Source organism: Sander vitreus, chromosome 2 (genome assembly GCF_031162955.1).
Source record: "Sander vitreus isolate 19-12246 chromosome 2, sanVit1, whole genome shotgun sequence".
In the NCBI taxonomy this organism is placed as follows: Eukaryota; Metazoa; Chordata; class Actinopteri; order Perciformes; family Percidae; genus Sander; species Sander vitreus.
The window spans coordinates 2,415,253-2,430,252 of NC_135856.1; the positions used below are offsets into that span (position 1 = coordinate 2,415,253).

Sequence of the window (15,000 nt, forward strand, 5' to 3'; positions counted from 1 at the left end):
TGTGTTCTCTGTGATGATTGTTGTTGTGTGTTCTCTGTGATTGTTGTTGTGTGTTCTCTGTGATTGTTGTTGATGTGTGTTCTCTGTGATGATTGTTGTGTGTTCTCTGTGATGATTGTTGTTGTGTGTTCTCTGTGATGTGTGTTCTCTGTGATTGTTGTTGTGTGTTCTCTGTGATTGTTGTTGTGTGTTCTCTGTGATGATTGTTGTTGTGTGTTCTCTGTGATGTGTGTTCTCTGTGATTGTTGTTGTGTGTTCTCTGTGATTGTTGTTGTGTGTTCTCTGTGATTGTTGTTGTGTGTTCTCTGTGATGATTGTTGTTGTGTGTTCTATGTGATGTGTGTTCTCTGTGATTGTTGTTGTGTGTTCTCTGTGATGATTGTGTGTTCTCTGTGATGGTTGTTGTTGTGTGTTCTCTGTGATGATTGTTGGTGTGTGTTCTCTGTGATGATTGTTGTTGTGTGTTCTCTGTGATGATTGTTGTGTGTTCTCTGTGATGATTGTTGTTGTGTGTTCTCTGTGATTGTTGTTGTGTGTTCTCTGTGATTGTTGTGTGTGTTCTCTGTGATGTGTGTTCTCTGTGATGTGTGTTCTCTGTGATGATTGTTGTTGTGTGTTCTCTGTGATGATTGTTGTTGTGTGTTCTCTGTGATGTGTGTTCTCTGTGATTGTTGTTGTGTGTTCTCTGTGATGTGTGTTCTCTGTGATTGTTGTTGTGTGTGTGATTGTTGTTGTGTGTTCTCTGATGATTGTTGTTGTGTGTTCTCTGTGATGATTGTTGTTGTGTGTGTTCTCTGTGATTGTTGTTGTGTGTTCTCTGTGATTGTTGTTGTGTGTTCTCTGTGATTGTTGTTGTGTGTTCTCTGTGATGATTGTTGTTGTGTGTTCTCTGTGATGATTGTTGTTGTGTGTTCTCTGTGATTGTTGTTGTGTGTTCTCTGTGATGATTGTTGTTGTGTGTTCTCTGTGCAGGTGACGCTGGTGAAGAACTACAGGAGGAGCTGTGTGAAGGGAGACTGGCTGAGAGGGCGCTACAGCCACGTGAGGTCAGCGGAGGAGCTGAGCGGCAGGAAGATGGCGCCGCTGGACGCCGAGACCTGGGGAGAGATCCTGCAGGCCGAGCTGGACAGATGACCCCCCCCCCCCCAACAGACACACGCTGCCGCTTCACGGATCTTAATTCAAAACGCACTTCTGAGCGCCTGATTAACTCTTAATATATTTTATACTTTTATACATAGACACAACAATTGTACATATTTTTTTTAAGAAAAAAAAGGATCATGAAGAAAATGAAATCTTGACATTATTGGATGGAATTATGTTGGATTCAAGCTCTTATTACGTTGATGTAAAAACGGCTGAGATGCAATAAATAACGATATCGGAGATAATTCAGCGCCGGATTTCTTTTAAAGGAACACGCCGACTTATTGGGACTTTGTCTTATTCCCCGTCTCCCCCAGAGGTAGATAAGTCCAGACATACCCTTCTCATCTCCGTGCGTGTTGTAGCTCTGTCTGCCCACTGCTAGCCTAGCTTAGCACAGATCCTGGAGGTAACCGGCTCCATCTAGCCTAGCTTAGCACAGATCCTGGAGGTAACCGGCTCCATCTAGCCTAGCTTAGCACAGATCCTGGAGGTAACCGGCTCCATCTAGCCTAGCTTAGCACAGATCCTGGAGGTAACTGGCTCCATCTAGCCTAGCTTAGCACAGATCCTGGAGGTAACCGGCTCCATCTAGCCTAGCTTAGCACAGATCCTGGAGGTAACCGGCTCCATCTAGCCTAGCTTAGCACAGATCCTGGAGGTAACTGGCTCCATCTAGCCTAGCTTAGCACAGATCCTGGAGGTAACCGGCTCCATCTAGCCTAGCTTAGCACAGATCCTGGAGGTAACTGGCTCCATCTAGCCTAGCTTAGCACAGATCCTGGAGGTAACTGGCTCCATCTAGCCTAGCTTAGCACAGATCCTGGAGGTAACCTGCTCCATCTAGCCTACTGCTCCCAATAAGTGACAAAATAACACCAACATGTTCCTATTTACATGTTGTGATTTGTAGAGTCACAGCGTGTACAAATAACAAGGTCACATGACACACAGCCATCTTCTAACCGTATACATACTGGGAACTATATTCTCAGAAGGCGAAGCACTGCTACTTCTGCTACTTGGGCGGATGGATTTGCTCGCAGCACCTGAAGCCCCGAGCAGGTGTGTGTGTGTGTGTGTGTGTGTGTGTGTGTGTGTGTGTGTGTGTGTGTGTGTGTGTCTCTCTCTCTCTCTCTCCAGGGAAGTCGAATCTGTTGCTGAAATGTGCTATACAGATCAAGCTGCCTTGCCTTGCCTCAGATTCTCAGTGCTGCAGCGCCCCCTGCTGGTCCTCGCCTTACACTGTGCTTTTTTTTATTATTTTAGGTTCATTTTTTTAGGGGGGGGGGGGAGATGACGACAACAAGGTAAATAAGAAACAAGTTTATTTGAAAATGCGTTTGACAACCTCTCTGCATGTGCAGTTGAAAACTAAACTGTTAGGATTGATTCATACTGCGTGGAAGATCATTGGTGTTAAAGAGCACTTATCCGTGCAAAAGTATTTATGAACAGGCAACACGTCTCACGTTCTGTACGCCGAATATGAGCTGCTGCCATGCGGACAACATGCCATTTTTTTGAGGGTCACAAACGTCTTGATGTGGACATGAGACCAAAGTCCACGTTAAGGACAGACACTACAGGCAAAACATTAGTTTCAATGTATACATTTCGGGCTATTTATCTTTGTGGATGATTTTCTCGATTAACGAATGAGTTGTTTTGGTGTATAAAATGTCAGAAAATGGTGAAAAATGTGGATCGGTGTTTCCCAAAAAAGGCCCAAGATGACGTCCTCAAATGTCTTGTTTTGTCCCCAACTCAAAGATATTCAGATTACTGTCACAGAGAGAAGAAACTAGAACAATAATCACATTTAACACGCTGGAAACAGAGACATTTGGACTTTAAGACCGATTAATCAATTATCAAAATAGTTGCTTTCTAATTACTTGACAACTAATCGATTACAGATCACGTCTTTATAAATGTAATCTGTAATCCCTGAGAGTTAGTTACATTCCTCCACTGCGTTACTGTTAATGCACCAACTGTCAAAGCTGTTGTGCATATTTACAAATCCCATCGCGTTTTTAATACTGTATATATAGGCCTACAAGTCATTGGGAGAGACTGTGACTTTAAGAGTATTCCGCCCAAAAAGTAGATTATTGAAACGTTTGAAACTCCCGCGAACCCCTCAGCCAATAGGATGCCCGAAAACGGCGGGAAACGTGATGAAGGGGCCGGTCATTGGACATCCGTTAAGAATATAACTTAGAACACGTTCACCTTGTGGATTTCTCTCTCAAAGTCTCCGACCAGGTAAAAAAAAACAACTACTTTACACCTTCTTTTTTATAAAAACAATGAGTTTTTACACCACAGGGTTTGGGCTGGACTTTGTAGGTTAATGTTACTGAAGAGAAACGTGCAGCTTTTGTTATTTCTTCACTTAATGCGTTATAAAGATTGACTGGAGCAGCTTCGTATAAGGAGGGCTGATGCGTTTATTTCACGTAGGAAAGTATTCAATATTGTGTTGTATGGTGTGCGGTAGTGATAAAGAAAAAGCTCAAATACCAACAACATACATAGGCGTATATATTTAAGATGTAGGAGTAATGGAGCTGACTATCATGTCAGTTGCTCGTGTCACGTTTTAATGTTTTTTGGGTGGGTGAACAGAGAAACTAACGTTATTGACTATTTCTTTGTAACGATAGCTTGACTGCAGTCGCTGGTTGCATGAGGCATTCACTGTCAGTGCGGAACATAGCTAATAATTGCACGACAATCCACAACTGATATCCTCTCTGGGATTTCTGAGACGGATGTTGTATAGAAACACAGCCCAGACTTGTTGTCTCTCTGCGGTTTGTGCACCAATTGAACCACAACTAGCTGACATTTCGATTTAAAAAAAAAAAAAATGTGGTCAAAAGCTGGTGATTCAAAATGTAACGTTCATTTTTGGATTTGGCCTTCTTTTCTTTTTTTTGGCCACAAAGTTAATACGTTTGTCCTTTTTGAGAGGACAAAGCACAGGTCACGTCGTTTGATTTGTGGTCCTTTTTTATGGTTCAAAGAGAAGGGGAAAACATGACGTAACTGTACACTTAATGGTTTAATCTAAAATGTCTGCAGCTGCACTTGTAAGAAAGTTATTGTGAATGTGATGTAGGCCAACAATGATATTTATTATTATTATTATTATTATTATTATTATTAATTGTGTAAAAGGATCCTCCCATGATCCTCCCAAACAGTCTCTGGGTGAAGAGGCCAGCTTTGTTTGGGCTCCGGCGTTCACGTAGTATCGCGATGTCACGCACAGGGAAGTGACGTTAACGTGAGGTGTCATCGACTTGATAGGCCGGTGAAAGGCGGGTGATATTACGTTTTACTGTGTACGGATTTTCCGCGCCAAATGGGCAGTCCGCTGTCATTTTAAATCTCCGCCTCTGACGGCGTGAAGTTTAAGTATTGTTGTGTTAATAACTTTGGTTTACTGTGTTGTTGTAACAATGCCCGTGACGCTGGTACCGCTACTGATGATCTTACCGTTTCTGTATGCGGGTGAGTTAACTTCTGACTCCGGTAAAACCGTAAACGAAGTCTTGTGTAGTAACATTGCTGCTGTTTTCTTGCGGACTGCTTCGTCTTAGTAACATTAGCAGGCTACTGATAAGCATGCTGTTCAAGACTTAACTTATTGTTTGATTAATTAAGACTGTTTAAATATACAGCTTGTTGACGTGGGCGTCAGTTTGGTTTGAAATGGGCTGCAGACAGAGACGCGCTTACTTTATTTATTTTCTTGTACACGTGTGTGTGTGTGTACAAAAGTGTGTGTGTGTGTGTGGGTACAAAAGTGTGTGTGTGTGTACAAAAGTGTGTGTGTGTGTGTGTGTACAAAAGTGTGTGTGTGTGTGTACAAAAGTGTGTGTGTGTGTACAAAAGTGTGTGTGTGTGTACAAATGTGTGTGTGTGTACAAAAGTGTGTGTGTGTGTGTACAAAAGTGTGTGTGTGTACAAAAGTGTGTGTGGGTACAAAAGTGTGTGTGGGTACAAAAGTGTGTGTGTGTGGGTACAAAAGTGTGTGTGTGTGGGTACAAAAGTATGTGTGTGTGGGTACAAAAGTGTGTGTGTGTGTGGGTACAAAAGTGTGTGTGTGTGGGTACAAAAGTGTGTGTGTGTGTGTACAAAAGTGTGTGTGTGTGTGGGTACAAAAGTAACGTGTGTGTGTGTGGGTACAAAAGTGTGTGTGTGTGTGTGTGTGTGTGTGTGTGGGTACAAAAGTGTGTGTGGGTACAAAAGTGTGTGTGGGTACAAAAGTGTGTGTGTTACAAAAGAACAAAGTCTGTCTGGACTCGAGGAACGACGCTGAAAAGAGCAGATGAGGAGGAGGAGGAGGAGGAGGAGGAGGAGGAGGAGGAGGAGGAGGAGCACGTTCTTCATTTTAGGAATTGTTGGATCACCGACTTTAAAAACCCCAAAAACCGTCTCTGATGTCAGAGTTAAATATGAATATTGTTCTAGTTTCTTCTCTCCTCTGACAGGAAACTGAAGATCTTTCTCGTTAGTTGTGGACAAAACGAGACATTTGAGGTCATCTTGGGGCTTTTTGGGGCAACACTGATCCACATTTTTCACCATTTTCTGACATTTTAGAGACCCAAAACATCATTAATCGAGAAAATCTTCACCAGACGAATGGACTTTGGTAATAATCGTCAGGTGCAGCCCCAAAAAAACATCCACTGTGGTCGGTCGGAGGTGTTAAAGCTGTGTGACCGTTGTCTGTTTCTCCAGGAGAGCATCGTCCCACTGCACCGTTTCCGACGATCGAGGCAGCAGAAGGTGACGATGTCGCTCTACAGTGTCGCCTGGACCCCCCCGTCAACCTGTCTGCCCGCACCTCGGATGTGGCGGGAGCTGTCCTCGGTATCTATGGCGACGTCGACGTTTATCGAAAAGGAAAGGACCGGATGGATCGACGCGGAGGCATCGTGACGCTGCTGTCCGACGCTGGAGAGCACAACGTCTTTCTCCAAAAGCTGCGAGCCCATTCTGTTATTAACGTCACTGTTGGTAAGCACGCTGGACATTTTGACCATTTCACACTTCATTTCCTGCGTTCAGGTGGATTTTTATGCACCTATTTCTACCTTTTTCTGAATCAATGTATGCTGGGAATATCTTTATGTAAAGGGAAACATAGATTACACTCCAAATATAAAACATGATGGAATATTTAGCAGTAAGACTCTCAGGAAATCTGTCTCTTCATCGCGTCATTTACTCCAAAGCGACTTCCAAAAAGCCATGTGAAAGTGCAGCTTCGGATGGATGGATGGATGGATGGATGGAATAATGGATGGATGGCCTGCCTGCCTGCCTGCCTGCCTGCCTGCCTGCCTGCCTGCCTGCCTTTCGGCGGAAGATGTGTAGGCTTCAGACCGTCATGATGTCAACAGGGAGCTCAGTCCACCATTTAGGAGCCAGGACGGCAAACAGTCTGGATTTGGTCGAGTGATCAGTTGTCCCTCTCTGTGAGGGGGGGTGGGGGGGCAGCGAGCAGGTCGGCTGATGCGGAGTGGGCGGGTTGTTTGCCATAGAGATACACAGACAACATGGCAGCAACAGGGACTAACGTCACTTCTTTTCTTAACTAGTCGTTTCGTTACTTCCTTAACCGTAATCTCCGCCGAAATGACCTGCAGCTCGCGGTGCTCTGTCCCCGGCTGAGAGTCTCCTATTCTCGGGTAACTGAACCACCAGCTCCCCCTGACCTGGCGGAGCACCCTGCGGGGCGCCAGAGGCGGTGTTGAGGAGCTCCTTTTCTGCTAAATGCTGCTGATACGACCGAGCTGTGACGGACGTCTGTAGCAGCTTCAACAGGTTTTAGTTAGGTTTCATTTCTGTGTCATGCCAAACATTTTGGCCCATCCCACGTGGGATTACAAGACACCACAAATGTACTTATTTAACAAACCTCTTCCTGTCGCATATACAAATCATTCGGAGGAATACATGAATACAAATATATACATATACATGTATGTATATACACGTCCACACAAACAACAAATCCTCATCTACAGTTCATCTCGATGAAGAGCTCTTTTTCCTCTTCTCCCAAACTCGATCTAGATAATTGGCTAATTTATGTTTCATATGTGAACAGCCATCTCAGTCTTTGAGCATCATCCATATTTACCAAGACAATCTCTGCTTATATCCTCCAAAACACAAAAATCACGCTGTTCACAATAAAAAGGACAATAACTCCTTTTCTATATCATTCAAACAACACATGGGACAGATCCGTTTTTCCTCTTCTACATTAACCTATCGTCCTGTTTCAACAACCAGCAGTCACCTCTCTGTGGCACGGAGCTCCTCTTCAACTGTGTGTGTGTGTGTGTGTGTGTGTGTGCTTTCACAAAACATTTACACAATGAGATTTGTGATAACTAATCATCAGTAATGTGGATATAATGACTAAGGGGGTAAAGGTAAATAACAGAACAGTTACAACAGTCTGGTGAGATCAGAACATGACATCACTTTACTGTAACGCAGCCTTTAACACCAGGAAAAGACACTTCTGTCATATTACAATATCCAAAATCTAAGACGATATCTAGTCTCATATCACAATATTATTTATTATATATATTAATTATTTATTTATTTTTAGGCACAAATTGTCAACCCTACAATATCGCCGCAATATCAATATTGAGGTATTTGGTCAACAATATCGTGATATTACTTTTTTTTTTCTCTTTCCCCCCCCCCCCCAAAATGCAGTACAGTACTTAATTGTTTACATATTGTTGAAAAACCCAAAATGATCCACTTGACCAGCCCTTTTTAATGGATGTTCTAGCAGCTGTGTTTGGAGTTCTGTCTTTTTCATCTGCAGCCTCATGTGGTCCATTTCCGGTTTCCTCCTTAGCGAAAAAAATAGACACCTTATGCCAACCTTATTCCACACAACAGTCGCGAGCTATCAGCTCGTGCTCCAGGAAAGAGAAGAAAAGTTAGTTTGGTATATCCAGCAATCATGTAGCGAACGTTGGAAGCAGGGAAAGAGTCAAAGGCATGGGGTACTTTCCATAAGATCATCTCTCAAACCAGCTACTGGGCTGAAATACAACCATGTTAATCTCTAGGTATGGTGAAGGGGATGTGATGATGGGGGGGGTATGGTGAAGGGTATGTGATGATGGGGGGGGTATGGTGAAGGGGATGTGATGATGGGGGGGGTATGGTGAAGAGTATGTGATGATGGGGGGGTATGGTGAAGGGGATGTGATGATGGGGGGGTATGGTGAAGGGTATGTGATGATGGGGGGTATGGTGAAGGGTATGTGATGATGGGGGGTATGGTGAAGGGTATGTGATGATGGGGGGGTATGGTGAAGGGTATGTGATGATGGGGGGGTATGGTGAAGGGTATGTGATGATGGGGGGGTATGGTGAAGGGTATGTGATGATGGGGGGGTATGGTGAAGGGTATGTGATGATGGGGGGGTATGGTGAAGGGTATGTGATGATGGGGGGGCCAAGGGAACTTTATCAGGATCATAGTATCCTGGATCCATGAAATAACTGGCCTTTCAAAATAAAAGCCTGCCTGCCTCTATGGGAATCTAACATAGGGGTGTACTGACTTATGCCCCCTGTATTTTAAGGAAGAACATTTATTTATTGACGATACATTATTCATTCACAAAGACAATTGGTGTCCTTAAAGGTTGGATTTTTTCAATTTTTTTAATTAAGGCATTAAGATTATTTTTTTAAATTCCTCTTTTTAGTCAACTGTAGCATGGGTTCCTAAACTCATGAGCAGCACTGTAAATAACTCAATTGAGTCACATTAAAATAGATTGTGTATAGGACAGCTAAGAATTTGGAAAAGTAACAGCAATCAGTTTCTGAACTACCCCTCCTGATTTGAGACAATCTTTTTTTTTTTCTCCCCCCAAATAGAATCCAACGACCAACAGAACGGGACAAAGACTGGACCTCCAGTGGAACAAGCGACCGAGTCAAACAATCGTGGTAAATGTCTTTGGGTAGTTCTCCAAAATATTGATCCTACATTCTCTCTGACTACAAGATCATACCTGCAAACTAGTCGCTTTTCGGCGGAAATTGCCGTTTTGAATGGGAAAATGTGATCCACGTGAATCGTGTAGATCCAAAGAGTTTATTTGGAGGGGGGGGGTCTGAGACCCGGTGCTAATACGGCGCTGGTGCCTTAAAGCGCCCATATTCTGCTCATTTTCAGGTTCATTATTGTATTTTAAGGTTGTACCAGAATAGGTTTACATGGTTTAATTTTCAAAAAACACCATATTGTTGTTGTACTGCCCAGCTCTCTCTCACTGCTGCAGATCCTCTTTTCAGCTGGTCTCTGTTTCAGCTACAGAGTGAGACCTCTTTTCTTCTTCTTCAGTACTATCTTTGATTGCACTCGCACATGCTCAGTAGCTCAGATGTAGCTCATGTCAGCTAGCTAGCTCCATAGACAGTAAAAGAGGCTGTTTCTCCACCTTCAGTCAGTTACAAGGCAGGATTAGCTGGGAGACTTCTTCTAAATGAGGGCGCACATGGAAGTAGTTCTTTAGTAGATGATGGTGAACTAGTGTGTGTTGCAGCAGTGCTTTGCTATTGAGAACGAGCTAGCATGCTAGCGTTAGCATGCTAACGCTACGAGCTAACGGTTGCGGTTAGCCAGCTCGTCTCAGCTAGTGACGTCACAAGCCGTGCAGATGTTGACCAGCTCACCCAGAGACTGAAGGCAGGACACATTCAGAAACCGTATCTCACTCAGAACAGCATGGAGGGTCGTTTTCGTGGTTGTATGTGTGTGGAAAATGTTTCATAATATGGGCACTTTAACGACCGTTATCTACCAGACCGAATAGCAACGCGGATTTAGGTGTCACTTCAATGCCTGCGCTTCTCTCTGATGCTCCGAAAACTGACGTTAGAGGGAACTGAAACATCGCTGCACGGGACGCTAGTTAACGCTACACTTAGCAGCAGGTGACGTTAGCCTACCGTTAGCTAGTCAACGCTACACTTAGCAGCAGGTGACGTTAGCCTACCGTTAGCTAGTCAACGCTACACTTAGCAGCAGGTGACGTTAGCTAGTCAACGCTACACTTAGCAGCAGGTGGCGTTAGCCTACCGTTAGCTAGTCAATGCTACACTTAGCAGCAGGTGACGTTAGCCTACCGTTAGCTAGTCAATGCTACACTTAGCAGCAGGTGACGTTAGCCTACCGTTAGCTAGTCAACGCTACACTTAGCAGCAGGTGACGTTAGCCTACCGTTAGCTAGTCAACGCTACACTTACCAGCAGGTGGCGTTAACCTACCGTTAGCTAGTCAACGCTACACTTAGCAGCAGGAGACGTTAGCCTACCGTTAGCTAGTCAACGCTACACTTAGCAGCAGGTGACGTTAGCTAGTCAACGCTACACTTAGCAGCAGGTGGCGTTAACCTACCGTTAGCTAGTCAACGCTACACTTAGCAGCAGGTGGCTTTAGCCTACCGTTAGCTAGTCAACGCTACACTTAGCAGCAGGTGGCGTTAGCTAGTCAACGCTACACTTAGCAGCAGGTGGCGTTAGCCTACCGTTAGCTAGTCAACGCTACACTTAGCAGCAGGTGACTTTAGCCTACCGTTAGCTAGTCAACGCTACACTTAGCAGCAGGTGGCGTTAGCCTACCGTTAGCTAGTCAACGCTACACTTAGCAGCAGGTGGCGTTAGCCTACCGTTAGCTAGTCAACGCTACACTTAGCAGCAGGTGGCGTTAGCCTACCGTTAGCTAGCAGCTGGAGTAAACACGGTTAAAATGCTGACAGCTAAACGGTGTAAAGGTTTGTCTGTACGTCACTGGAGAGGACCGTACGACAGCGTGCTGCTGCCGTTGTCTGAAAAACAACACAAATGGTGCGTTCACTTGAAATTCGCCTCGCCAGCCTCGTGCTGCATTCAAAGTTGTTGTAAAATACCCTTTTCCCATCCGGTGGTTGTTTTTGTCCAACAGGAATTTACTGGTGATTAGTTATTGTTATAAGTTATTATTTTTACTTGCACCTGTCCTTCTAAACTCAACATTGTGTCTGATTCTCTTTCAGGCGGTGGAAACGGGAAGGCCGGCCGTGGCCGCATCATTCCCGCTGTGCTCTTCATTCTTTGCGTGGTCATCGTTCTCATTGTGGTTCTGAACGCGTGGAATGCTGCGTAAGTTACCAAAACCAACTTCTGCCACACTTTTTTATTAACAATTCAAGTGCTATTACTACTGTTCTCTTAATACATCCATGCTGTCAGCTGTTAATAGCAACGTGCCTACAGTAGAGGATGGATACCCGAACCCGGCTCTGTTCGGACAGATATTTAGAAATGATGTTCGGGGTCGGTCACATCAGCGCGATAAGGCATTGAACATTTTACATTTAAAACAGCTGATTATGTAGACGCGCCTGTGTTAACGTGTGAGCTGATGACCTCATCTGTTGACATTTCTGAATGTCTTCCTACAGCTGCTTAAAGGTCCCATGGCATGAAAATGTCACTTTATGAGGTTTTTTAACATTAATCTGAGTTCCCCCAGCCTGCCTATGGTCCCCCAGTGGCTAGAAATGGTGATAGGTGTAAACCGAGCCCTGGGTATCCTGCTCTGCCTTTGAGAAAATGAAAGCTCAGATGGGCCAATCAGGAATCTTCCCTTTATGATGTCATAAGGGGAAAGGTTACCTCCCCTTTCTCTGCTTTGCCCACCCAGAGAATTTGGGGCCCCCCCATGAGAGAGAGAGAGAGAGAGACATCATGGCTTTCAAACGAGCAAAGTGGCAGTTGGTCAAGGCCACACCCCCCCACCCTCCATCTTGCCCCCCCCACTCTCCTCCTCAATAGCATTTAAAGCTACAGACACAGAAATGTCTCATCCTAAGGAAAGCTCATTGTGGGACTGGCTCTAGTGGCTGTAATTCTGCACCAAGGCTGAATTTAGGGAAAGAGACTTCAGATACAGTATTAGGGGACCACTAAGGTCTATATAAAGAGACTTCAGATACAGTATTAGGGGACCACTAAGGTCTATATAAAAGACTTCAGATACAGTATAAGGGGACCACTAAGGTCTATATAAAAGAGACTTCAGATACAGTATTAGGGGACCACTAAGGTCTATATAAAAGAGACTTCAGATACAGTATTAGGGGACCACTAAGGTCTATATAAAAGAGACTTCAGATACAGTATTAGGGGACCACTAAGGTCTATATAAAAGACTTCAGATACAGTATAAGGGGACCACTAAGGTCTATATAAAAGAGACTTCAGATACAGTATTAAGGGGACCACTAAGGTCTATATAAAGAGACTTCAGATACAGTATTAGGGGACCACTAAGGTCTATATAAAAGAGACTTCAGATACAGTATTAGGGGACCACTAAGGTCTATATAAAGAGACTTCAGATACAGAAATGAGGAAGTATTAGTTCTAATCAATCTTTAGTTCGGCCTACGTGTAACATACATTGCGTGACTTTAATTATCAAAATCTTAACTTTGTAATTTGGACTACAGCTTCATGACTCTGGTCATTGTATTATGTATTTTAAGACCCTCCCTGACGTCCACCGGCGGCCCCCTCGCTCACAACTTTGCCGAAATTCTGCCGACGGAGATAAGCGCGAAGATCTTCGGCGAGCTGGACGCGGAGAGTCTGTGCAGCGCCTCGCGCACCTGCAGGCTGTGGCACGACATCATCGAGGAGAGCGAGCAGGTGTGGAGGAGGCAGTGTCTGCCGGTCCGAGCCCTGTGTCAGAGGGAGGTCGACGGAGACCGGAGAGACGGCCTGTCCTGGAAGGTGAGGCAATCTCTCGCTCTCGTGTGTTCTCTGTGATGATTGTTGTTGTGTGTTCTCTGTGATGATTGTTGTTGTGTGTTCTCTGTTGATTGTTGTGTGTGTTCTCTGTGATGATTGTTGTGTGTTCTCTGTGATGATGATTGTTGTGTGTTCTCTGTGATGATGGTTGTTGTGTGTTCTCTGTGATGATGGTTGTTGTGTGTTCTCTGTGATGGTTGTTGTGTGTTCTCTTGTTGTTGTGTGTTCTCTGTGATTGTTGTTGTGTGTGTTCTCTGTGTTGTGTGTTCTCTGTGATTGTTGTTGTGTGTGTTCTCTGTGATTGTTGTTGTGTTCTCTGTGATTGTTGTTGTGTGTTCTCTGTGATTGTTGTGTGTTCTCTGTGATGATTGTTGTTGTGTGTTCTCTGTGATGATTGTTGTTGTGTGTTCTCTGTGATTGTTGTGTGTTCTCTGTGATGATTGTTGTTGTTGTGTGTTCTCTGTGATGATGGTTGTTGTGTGTTCTCTGTGATGATTGTTGTTGTGTGTTCTCTGTGATTGTTGGTGTGTTCTCTGTGATTGTTGTTGTGTTCTCTGTGATGTGTGTTCTCTGTGATTGTTGTTGTGTGTTCTCTGTGATGTGTGTTCTCTGTGATGATTGTTGTTGTGTGTTCTCTGTGATTGTTGTTGTGTGTTCTCTGTGATGATTGTTGTTGTGTGTTCTCTGTGCAGGTGACGCTGGTGAAGAACTACAGGAGGAGCTGTGTGAAGGGAGACTGGCTGAGAGGGCGCTACAGCCACGTGAGGTCAGCGGAGGAGCTGAGCGGCAGGAAGATGGCGCCGCTGGACGCCGAGACCTGGGGAGAGATCCTGCAGGCCGAGCTGGACAGATGACCCCCAACAGACACACGCTGCCGCTTCACGGATCTTAATTCAAAACGCACTTCTGAGTGCCTGATTAACTCTTAATATATTTTATACTTTTATACATAGACACAACAATTGTACAAATTTTTTAAAAATCATGAAGAAAACAGAACACACACACACACTTAATATATATTATACGTTTTGTCTTTTATGTAAATACACACAAAACAATTTTTTTTTATATTAAGGAAAAAAGATCATGAAGAAAATGAAATATTGACATTATTGCAGCAGGCGGGGGAAGGGTTGAACACGAAGGTATTTGATGAAAATACAAAAACAAACCTAGGAGTCCTGTGAGCTGCAGCAGGCAAGAACCAATACAAGGAAAAACAACCAAGGGTATCCAAAAAAAGACCAAGCAGGAAGAAACAGGAAGCACGGAAACTGACGGGAGCTGACGCATTTTATCAAAATAAAACAGGAAACGGAACATAAACGGGGCAATACACAACAGGAAACGTACAGAAATAATAAGAGCGGGCAACAGAAATGTCCACAACCACAACTAAATGATCGTTAGGAAGAGCAACGCTGTTTACGTCGGGACACTCTTAAACACACACACACGTTCATACACACACAACACACAGACACTCTTAATATATTTTATACTTTTGTCTTGTATGTAAATACACACAATTGTACATTTATTATATTGTTTTGTTACTTTTTGTTAAAGAAAATGAAATATTGACATTATTGGATGGAATTATGTTGAAATCAAGCTTGTATTGCTTTGATGCAAAATCAGCTGAGATGCAATAAATCGTTAAGATCAATGTAACGCTGTTATGTGATGATGGGGGAAGTGTTAGCGCAGATGATGTGGGGGCAGAAGCGGCATGTGGATGATGTGGGGGCATGGCGAAGGGTGATGTGATGATGTGGGTATGGTGAAGGGTATGTGATGATGGTGGGGGTATGGTGAAGGGTATGTGATGATGTAGGGGGTATGGTGAAGGGTATGTGATGATGTGGGGGGTATGGTGAAGGGTATGTGATGATGTGGGGGGTATGGTGAAGGGTATGTGATGATGTGGGGGTATGGTGAAGGGATGATGATGATGGGGGGGTATGGTGAAGG

General features: G+C 44.1%; 2 protein-coding genes across 3 annotated transcripts in view; both read left to right on the forward strand.

Moving 5' to 3' along the window:
* Nucleotides 1–1,394, forward strand: part of LOC144532216 (F-box only protein 48-like) — an 8,629-nt gene extending 7,235 nt beyond the window's left edge. Inside the window, 1 exon segment of the mRNA XM_078272864.1 lies at nucleotides 973–1,394. Coding sequence (XP_078128990.1) covers nucleotides 973–1,134 — 162 coding nt within the window. The 3' untranslated portion in view covers nucleotides 1,135–1,394.
* Nucleotides 1,395–4,495: 3,101 nt separating this feature from the next.
* On the forward strand, nucleotides 4,496–13,900 carry LOC144532208 (uncharacterized). 2 transcript variants are annotated; one of them, XM_078272842.1, is made up of 6 exons: nucleotides 4,496–4,674; nucleotides 5,911–6,189; nucleotides 9,103–9,174; nucleotides 11,265–11,370; nucleotides 12,759–13,005; nucleotides 13,716–13,900. In XM_078272842.1, exons 1-6 carry the CDS (start codon nucleotides 4,623–4,625, stop codon nucleotides 13,875–13,877), a joined length of 918 nt encoding a protein of 305 aa, XP_078128968.1. In that variant the 5' UTR covers nucleotides 4,496–4,622; the 3' UTR covers nucleotides 13,878–13,900. The 2 variants fall into 2 exon arrangements, with proteins under 2 accessions (XP_078128968.1, XP_078128977.1); XM_078272851.1 differs by lacking the exon at nucleotides 4,496–4,674 and adding an exon at nucleotides 5,547–5,821.
* Nucleotides 13,901–15,000: the final 1,100 nt, after the last annotated feature.

Excerpts from the sequence above, each read along its gene's own strand:
- LOC144532208 (XM_078272842.1), top strand. The coding sequence starts at position 4,623 with ATGCCCGTGACGCTGGTACCGCTACTGATGATCTTACCGTTTCTGTAT. Across the intron at positions 4,675-5,910 it reads CTTACCGTTTCTGTATGCGG|GAGAGCATCGTCCCACTGCA; the intron begins GTGAGTTAACTT and ends CTGTTTCTCCAG. Across the intron at positions 9,175-11,264 it reads GACCGAGTCAAACAATCGTG|GCGGTGGAAACGGGAAGGCC; the intron begins GTAAATGTCTTT and ends ATTCTCTTTCAG.